This window comes from Macaca thibetana, chromosome 12, assembly GCF_024542745.1.
Source record: "Macaca thibetana thibetana isolate TM-01 chromosome 12, ASM2454274v1, whole genome shotgun sequence".
NCBI classification, from domain to species: Eukaryota; Metazoa; Chordata; class Mammalia; order Primates; family Cercopithecidae; genus Macaca; species Macaca thibetana.
This window is the reverse complement of record NC_065589.1, coordinates 8,120,862-8,130,684: the sequence shown is the minus strand read 5'-3', so window position 1 is coordinate 8,130,684 and position 9,823 is coordinate 8,120,862. Positions and strand designations below refer to the sequence as shown.

General features: G+C 49.2%; 1 protein-coding gene across 1 annotated transcript; it reads right to left on the bottom strand.

The window, feature by feature from the left end:
* Positions 1–2,281: 2,281 nt before the first annotated feature.
* Positions 2,282–6,362, bottom strand: ARL4C (ADP ribosylation factor like GTPase 4C). Its single transcript, XM_050750497.1, has one exon. The coding sequence runs from the start codon at positions 5,805–5,807 to the stop codon at positions 5,229–5,231; it is 579 nt and encodes a 192-aa protein (XP_050606454.1). The 5' UTR covers positions 5,808–6,362; the 3' UTR covers positions 2,282–5,228.
* Between the last annotated feature and the right edge of the window lie 3,461 nt (positions 6,363–9,823).

Genomic DNA, 9,823 nt, shown 5'->3' with positions numbered 1-9,823 from the left:
GCAGGCAAATGCCAAGCTGTGGGCATCAGACCTACATCAGGACGCAAAGCAGAGAGGTTATTCAGCTGGGCAGCCAGAGAGCTGCTAAATCAAGGACTGTCAAGTTCTGCGTTTGTTCTCTTCTTACTTTTTTCATGTCAAACCTTTAATGTTCACATCAGTTGTATGCACATAATTTTGTCCTTCCTTGCTACCACATGATCGTGACATCAAAACAGTCTAACAGTTAACGCTGGTAACAGGATCGTTCCAAGAACCCAAGCTCTGGAGACAAGCATAAAGACACAAAACAGTAAGGCCAGGCGTCCCTGGTCTACCAAAAAAAACTTATAAATGAAGAATCAAAACCGTGAAGGAAAAGTTCAGACTGGGGGAAATAGGACAGTGGCTTTGGATTAACATCAACCTCCTTGTTTACTAGTGGTCAGGGATGGGGTCACTTGCAGTTAATTTTCTAGAAAAAAATGATTGATGTTGTCTAAGTATCAGATGTCACTCAGCTCCCCAATAATGTATTTGTTGAATCAAGGTTAAATTAAGGTCACCCCATAAAGCAAGGGTTTTGGTCTTTGCTTCTTTTGATTCTCAACATTTTTACTCCTAGAGAGCCACAATAGTTTCTAACTGGTTTTTCAGCTGTTTTTTAGGTTTCAGAAACAGCATCCGTGCCTTTTGATGTAATCTAGGTCCCAATAATTAGTTCCTGCAGCAATGTGAATTACTAAAGTCAAGCCATGCTCATTTTTAAAGAAAAACCTCTAAACCCACAAATGTGTTCACCAATGTGTAAGTTTCAACACGCTTGGTTGGAGCAATGATTTATCTCATAATACTGATCTGGAAGAATAACATTTTGTCTATTTTCGTTTACATATTTAATAGGAGATAGTAATTTTATTTAATGCCTAAAGTTTGTGACTAATTGACAGGAATTAAGTCATTCAGCCAATATTTACTGAGCAACTGCTATATCCTCAGTACTATGCTAGGCACCGGCAATTAAAGATCTCCCTGCTTTGAGGGAATCACAGCCTAGTGATATGGGATGTATGAAAAGTAATGAATTCAAGAATCTGGCAACCTAAGTTTGACACCTAATTCAGCCTCTCACACCTTTGGAGGAGAAGACCACCTGGGTTGATCAGAGAGTCTCCAGCTGCTTGTTTTTCACTCAATTCTGGCCCGAACACAGAGTCAGCAGCCTAGGTTTTAGTGGGATGAGGATACCAAGAAGTATGGCTGAAAGGGAGAGTGCAAGGACCTGACTTAAAGGCCTGCAGGAAGGTTAGGTTATCACACGTTCCTCATGTTGTTGGCAGCCAATAACAACAAATCTAAAGCTATTGAGCACTTGCTGTGTGCCAGGCATGGGGCCGAGCGCTTCACCTGTATTATCCTGCTGCATCCTCCCAACAATGCTTTGAGGCACAATTATGATCCCATTTTACACATGAGAAACTGAGGCTCAGAGGGAAATGACTTGAGCAAAATCACAGGGCTCTAGGCACTTGAGCCAGAATTTGGAACTGGCTCTTTTGGGCTCCATGCTTAAGAGACCCCACACCCCATTGGGGTCTTAACCATCACTTAGTAACAATTAAGCCTGTCGCTTAACACCTGCCAGGTGCCTCCAGGTGCTACCCATTGCACCCATTCAAGGTTCTATTGGTTCTGGCCCAGTCGCATTTTTCTCTAGAAAGTGGACCTTTTCTCTGCAGTCTACAGAGTGTGAGGGTCTTACTACACCTGCTATTTTAGAGAGCTCAAGCCTTGGACTCAAAAATCATGGACTCAGCCCAGGTACTGAGCAGAGAGACACAGCCAAGATAGAGTAGCTTTGTAACTTCCAGCGTTCTTATATTAGCACATAGCTATTTCCAATTTTACAAAATTACATTTTTGAAGTAATTACCAATTAATGACCTTTTTAGTAAATGAGAGTGCTGAGGAAGGGCTAGATATTGAGGCCATTTTCCTAAAGGATTTGGGATGACTCAGTGGAAGGCACCCAGCCGAAGGGCAGGCTCAAGTGAACGAGTCTCAAATGCATAGAGACTCCTGCATTTTAGCGTCCAGATCCACCATTCACGGCAGACCTAGACCCTGATACCAAAAATCCAGAGATGACTGATACAGCCCTAGAACCGATTAGAACTCCAGACACCATCTTGTGATCCATCCCCTCACTCAGCAGAGGTCTAGAGAATGAATACCAGCGACGTCAAAAAAAAAAAAAAAAAAAAAAAAAAAAAAAAAACCCCACAGAAAATCTCCCCAGTCGTTTGATTGTATAAATAATTTATTTCTGTTCACAGCATCATATATGCATTATAAAAGGCTATGGAAACAAAAAGGAGGATGATGAGACAGAGAATTACAGCAGTAGAAAGGAAAACAGAAACCAGGGCACACAGTCCCAACACCAGAACAGAGAATTTGGGAAGATAATTGCTCTGAAACAAAACTGGCCTCCCTGTGTCTATTAGAAAACACTTCCAAAGCTCACGAAGGGAGGCCAACTTCCCCTATGGGAAACCCATTCACTCGCCAAAGGGCAGAAGGCATCATAAATCACCCATTGATACATTGGTCGGGGCTCCCTGTCCCCCCGGTGACCACTCCAAGGTGATATGATCTGTGCTTCCTCTGTTAGGTCAGAGACAAAATGGGTTAATATTAGGTCAAACATTACAGAAATCAACTGAGACTCTTAACTAGTAGTTGATACACCACAGGGCTTTACTTTACTGCACAATTACTAACAGTTGATTGCACCCTTAAGTATTGATTATGCAAAAAACAAAATCATCTCGCATCAGTTTTAAAGCATGACAGGGTTTGAACAGTGATGTTGAACCTAAGTATTGTTATCACGAGAAGGTTACAGTATTTGGCATCTGCAATGTCACAAAATAAATATATTATTCTCTCAATAGTGTGGAACTACCAAAATGTCAAAGTGCTTAAGAAATTGTCGCATGTGAAGAAAATAAAGAAAGATGGATTTTTTTTTTTAATAATTCTATACAGAATCTTCAGATGATGGGACCAGCCCATTTAGAAATCAGTGAATATGCTGTCGATATGTAAACTGAAATCTTGCAGGCTTTTCAACACTGCTTAGCTAGACTTTCTCTACTGAGTTTCTACAAAAAGACCAGCATTGGAGGGGTACCAAATACACCGACGAAAGAGAAAAAGCAACTGGGCTGCTAGGTTTCTGCGTTTAAAAAATTTCATATAGGAATTGGGTTTCAAACAGGAAGCCAGAACTTCTGCCTCTGGTTCTTAAATTAACATTCGGTGTGTAATGGACAATAGGCATGGCCTCATAATTTGACGAACTCACATGCTCAAGCATGATCATGTCCCATTTCTACAGGTCTCCTTTGTAAAGAAATGTGTAACAGTGGGGGGAAAGTCATAATTCTATCTGAAAACATGGATTGTAAGAGGGACTAAAAAAATCAAACAGTATGTTTTAAGTTTCCCTTTTGATACTGTGTTTCAGGGTAAATGACAGCTTCTGCAAACCAAGACTGAGTCCTGATTCTAAAGGATTTTTAAAATTACATTATTAAAAATATGTATTTATTCTTCTTTCACTTTATCTATTTTCCAAAGCCTCTTTCAAGTAAACTGTGAAGTGCCTGAGTACCAGTGACCATGACGTCACACTTTCTTTTATCTCAAGCACTCATTGTTGTTTGCATTTGCCCAAAGTGCTGGCTGGCTCCGAAGGCCAGTTCCCACAAGAATGAATTCAGAAGGGCTTCATCCTTGTGTTTTTCCTTCTCTTTTAATTCCATGCAACGAGGTCAGCTTTTGCAAGGTGGGGTTTTATTTTTTTGGTGCATGACATCAAATACTCTAACGAGACATTTTGAATGAAATACTTAAACCAGATAGGCCACAATGAACCAAATTAGAAATCTGAACATGTCGCCACTTGCAGCGTAAAGGAATATAAAAGGGCAGAGCAAAGTCTTTTTTCCTAAGGTGAATATTTCTAAGGTAAGTATTCATTTGTAAACGTTTTTTTTTTAAACATGTCTGAAAACCCATCATCACGCGGTTAGTATTACAAGACATCCCTTGGTTAAAAAAAAATACCATCTTGCAATTCAGCACACATCTGCAGCTGGTGTGCTCACCCAAACCAATCAGTAGGCTAAGAGAATTTAAAATTCCATACATATGAGTCTAGGTATTAATGCCGATTACACAGTACAGAGGGAGGTCCCTATATCCACACACACACCCCCCATCCAGCATTTACACCAAAAGCCTTACCCTTTAAACACCTTTAACTATCCTGCAAACAGTAAATGCATCATTGGCCACCACCTCCAATAGTTCGTCTTTTTTTTTTTTTTTTTTTTTTTTTTAATTTTTATTGGTCTCTTTGTGTGATAATGACCTACACATGGATAGGGTCCAAACCATCTGGAAGATGTCTGATTCCAGGCTGAAAAGCAGTTCTCAACAACACTGGTCTTCTGCAGCCACCACAAAGCACCAGGAAAAGGGCATCTCCGCGGCCATCCCCAGCCAGGCCAGCACAGCGCTCCGTGCCCGCTGCACCATCCCAGGCAGTCCTCTGATGACCCAAACCATCACCTCCTTTGGGCCCAGAGCAGGACAAATGAAATTTCAACAGGGGCCTGCCCTGCGACCGAAAATTACTCAGCTTCACGGCCCCTGAATGCAAGGAGAGATGGTCCCCCCAGAGCCAACATGCCCCCCAGGTGGGTACGCCCAGCGTTCTGGGAAATGCATACCTCAGGTAACTCACAGGTGCGATCCCCCAGTGGGGGCGGGGCAGCCTGAACTTCTGGCCCAGCAGGAGTAGGAAGAAATCGCTTTTGTCTCTCCAACAATTGAGCCTCGCAACTGGGGCTGGGAGGGCGGACAGCAGGACCGGCACTTCCACTCCCCACCACGGTCCCCCGACCCCTTCAGTAGCTCTGGCGTTCAGACAAAAGGTCCCCTGAGCTGGGGGTGGGGGGCAGGTCGAGAGCAGGCCGGTAAACCAGCCTTCGCAGCTCCTTAAGTCACCAGTCCTGCATTTGGATGCAGAGATTCCGTTTTAAAAATTCGAAGCATCGCTTTGGTTCGCTGTCTTTGTTCGCGGGCGCGGGTTCTCGCTCATCCATCCATCCATCCATCCACCCATCCATCCATTCATTCTTGACGCACTCGCTCGCTCCCCGGTCGCTCCGGGCGCATTACCGCTTCTTCTTCTGCTTGAGGGACTTCCTGCGTTTCAGGATCATCTCATAGAGCTTGTCCATGCCCTCGGTGAGGCCCTCGCCGATGATGGCGCACGCCGGCTGGACGTGGTAGGTGGTGGCCGGGATGAGCTCGTGCAGCGCCAGCTGCTTCTCGATCTCGGCCACCGGCAGCGACTTGGGCAGGTCCTGCTTGTTGGCGATGACCAAGAGCGGCGTGCCCTGGTTCTCGGCGAACTTGGTCACCTTGTGCAGCTCCGTCTTGGCCTCCTCCAGCCGGTCCACGTCCACCGAGTCCACCACGTAGATGATGCCGTCCGTGCAACGGCTGTAGGACTTCCACAGCGGCCGCAGCTTCTCCTGGCCGCCCACGTCCCAGAAGTGGCAGCTGATGCCCTTGGCCGTGCCGTTGCTCAGCTTGATCTTCTCGGTGTTGAAGCCGATGGTGGGCACAGTGTTCACGAACTCGTTGAACTTGAGCCGGTAGAGCACAGTGGTCTTGCCGGCCGAGTCCAAGCCCAACATGACGATATGCAGGGACTGAAAGGCCGAGATGTTGGAGGAGATGTTGCCCATGGCTCCTGGCTGCGGCGCCGGCCACTGCGGCTGCGGCGGGAGGGCGCCGCCCCCCGAGCAGTCACGGGCCCAACGCAGCCGGGCGCACCTGGGCCCCGCCCGCCGCCGCCCGCACCGGCCCCGGGCTCGGCGTCCCCCCGGGCGCACGGCTCGGTGCGCTCAGACGCCGCGGGCCCCGCGCCCTCGCTGGCCGGGCTCGCGATCTGCGGGCATCGCTTCTCTAAGCGCGGCTTTGTCTCCCACGAAGCCGCCTCGGATGTTCGACGCAGGAGGCTCGCGCCCGGCGCCCTCCCCAGGCCTGGGCTCGCTCTGTCGCTTCCTCGGGCCGCGCCCCCGCGCTCCGGCAGCGCCCAGGCTCTCCGCTCTCCCAGCGCCCGGCGCTCGCCTCTGGCCTGGGACGGCGCCGCTCCTGCTCTAGTTCCCGCTCCCGGGGCGCGGGCTTCCCCGGGAGTCGCTGTCCGCGCGGCCGCCTCACAGTCCCCGCAGTCCCCGCGCCGCCGCAGCAGCCGCCAGCCTGCAGCGGCCGGAGGGCGCCCGGGCCCGCCCCCTCGCGCCCCGCCCAGGACCCGCCCACGTCCCGCCCCGGGCCCCGCCCCGCACGCCGCCGGGGGTCAGGCGCGGTCCTCCCCGCCCCGCCGGCCGTTTTCGCGCGCTTCGCTGCGTCCCAGCCGCCACCCCCCGGCCCCTCCCGCGCCGCGCGGCGCGGCGCAGACACAATGGGCCCGGAGCCGGCTCTTCCTCCCCAGCGGCTGACGCGTTTGCAAAAATAGCTCTCGGCTCCCGGAACCCCCGCCCGGACCCGAGCCCTTCCCGGCCGGGCCGCAGCGGTGGGCGACCAGCCTGTCTGAGGGAGTGGGTTCCCGGGTCCCAGCCCTGGGCGCGAGGCGGGGCGGGGCGGGCCAGGGTGACTGGGAGAGCGCCGCGCTGAGGAGTGAGGGCGGCGAGGTCGGGGCCTCCAACCCCAAGATGGGACGGGACGGGGCTGGCCTCAGTGAGCCGCCAGCCTGCGCTCTGGATCCAGAGGCGCGTCCCCACCCACCCTCGCGCCGCGGCAGTGGCCGACCCCGGCCCCTGCCCCTAGTGACGCCCAGGCTCGCCTCCTGCCTGGGTTCCAGCGGGCTGCACCCGGCCAACGCCGCCCTCCGGAGCCCAGGCCTGTGCCCAGGGCACCCTGGAGGCCTAGCCTTTCTTGCCCGGTGGCAGCGGTTGGGGCAGGGGTCGGACCTAGGCCGCGATGGGGGATTAGAAGACCTCCCTGCCCCAAGTAACTCGGACAGCTCACCCTCCCAGACACTCGCCTGGGCTGCCTCATTTCGTCCGTCCCCATCGACTCTGCTGACATCCCAGGGGAAGCGTCAGCATTTCGGGAGAGCACCCCTTGCCACCCGACTTTGGGAACTGAGAACCACCTGCCCGCAGGTGAACTACTCCGCAGAAATGGCAACAGCAGCCCCGAGGGCTGAAAGAAAATGTGTCTACAGCTTGGAGCTGGTGGCATCGTGGGTTACAAACACTGATATTTCACGGGTTCCACCTCCTGTCACCCCGATTCAGTGGTTTTATTCTGGTTTGCAAACACGTAACAAATGCATATCCTCCCTGGGTGCGGAGAAGTATATTATGGCAAACACACAGATCTGGGGAGAGCTGCTGCGCAGGAGACAGCCGGCCACAGCATGGGCGACCGCATCTTCCCAGCTCTAGCTTGTGAGACAGAAACGATGGAAACGGGGTCAAGGGAGAAGAAAATGAAAATGCTAATCATTTATGAATAAAAGCTAGAATTTTAGACAAATACTTTATGACCTTCCGTTCACAAATCACAGAAAAACATTTAATGTCGTTGGTACCAAAGCATGTGAGAAGACCCCACCTGTAAAAGGAATGACAAGCCACCACCACCCCTACCCTTGGAATTCCCAAGGCAGCAGTCGGGGCGATCATCCACTCTCCTGAGTGGGTCCAGGGGTAGGAACGGAGTGTCAGGCTGGAAAGGGCCCTGCCTATCATTCTGCCCAATGCTGCCCAGTGAGGTAACAAGGCCTAGGCGGCTGTGACGGCTAAGGCAGAACCTAGAGGCCCACCACCTGCTCCAGGACCAAGGGTCTGTATGCACAGAACTGGGCATCTGCCTGCCCTCTTCCACACACCCCACTCTATCCACATGCTGTTTCCTTCAATGAGGATTAAAGTGAGCCACCCGAAGGATAGAATTCAACAGAAAATATTGGCTGCACTGTGCCACTTACTTCATTGTAAATAAAAATGGAAATGTATTCACTGACTTCACTGAAAAGTTAAGGATAAAGGTCCTCTTCAGGCATGGCTAGACCCAGGAGCTCAAAAGGAGTCTTTAGGGCAGGTGTCTCTCCGGCTCTCCTCCGTGTTCCCCTGTGTTGATTCTTTTTCCTTCTGGCAGCCTTGGACTCATATCTTTGGTTTAGATCCTGGAAAGGAAAAGGTTCAACTCTTTCCCAATAACTCTAACCAAAGCCTGGAGCACCACTCTGGATCAAGGACTGCAGTCCAGGAGGAGGGAACACATCAGTGGATGTGGCCCAGGGGTTGAAATCGGGAAGGGTGGTTCTCCAAGAAGAATCCAGGATCTGTCACCAAAAGAGCAACTCTAGTGAGGCAACAAAAACAACAGATGTTGGCATAATTCATAATGATGACGTTTCAGTTATTGGGAAACCTGGGGAGACAGGATTTGGTGTTTTTGGAGTGATTTTCTTGGCTCTCTTTAATGCCTGCCCCATAGATAGCCACCTTCTTGTGAGACTATTTCTTCTTTCTCTTTCTTCTCTGCCATGGACAGGGCCGAGGCTGAGCCCTAGCCCAAGATAAACCTTTGGTTTAGTAGGCTGGGACCTGAACATTTGGAAAGAGACAGATCAGACTGGAAGCCTCTCCCTCCGGCTTCCACAAATTACCTTTGTGTTACTTCCTTTTCCCCTAGTCAAGACTTGCTTTGATTTTAAGGTGGTAGGAAGAAGATGTTTTAGTAAAGTATCTGATATTTTTTTGGTGCTATGCTAATTATTACCAAAAGCCTCAGTATTTTTGACTGCAGCCTCCACATTTTGCACCACCATGATGGGGTTTAGCAATAAAGGGCTGTCTGCTGTCCAATAGAAAAAAAAGTCAGATTAATAGACATTAATAGAGCCTTGCAGAACAGAGCCATTAAACAGCAACTCACCATAATTGAATAGTAACCACTCTACCTGCTAATTTCATTCACCAGGTGATAAGTTAATTTTACAGTTGATAATTTAACTTCTAACACATAAAAATGTAATTTGGTTGAGTTGACTGGTAACTTTCCTTCAAATACAGATTTTTATTGAAAAACACCGGAATTATGAAAAGGAAAGTAATGTTTACCACTCACATCAGACATGCAAGGCCTACTTTGAGGCTGTTTCTTCATGGACATACATCATGGCTAAATTCCACTGAGTGGAAAATATTGGCTGCACTGTGGCACTTACATCATTTTAATTAATCAGAAAGAGTCATTTTTTCAAAGAGTAGCATGTACTTGTGTCCTGCCTGAGATGAATTCCTCTTCCAGCAGCAGTGATATTTCAGGTCCTCTCCTTTCTATTCTTCATCAAGATGACTGCATCCAGAGAAGAACTCAATTATTTCAAGCAAACAGAAGGCAATAACTTGGCAGTAATTTTGAAATTGCATCCTAAAATATTCTCTTCTTTTTCCCTTTAAGGGCTTTGAAATAAAATGTGCCACCAATTAAAATGACTTTTGAGTGAATCCGGTGACTAGAGCAATACATCATGGCATTATTATCTTTGCTTGAGTAAGGCTAATAACCTAAAATGCAAAAGGGAACATCCCATTTATTCTTGAACATGATGAGTAAATAAAAACCAGAACATGGGCACATGTGTTCACACACACACACACACACACACACGTAAGTGTGGGGTTATTTGCATGTTCTCACTGCAGACCTGCTGTGGAACTCTGGGTTCAGGTTCACTGCCCCGGTG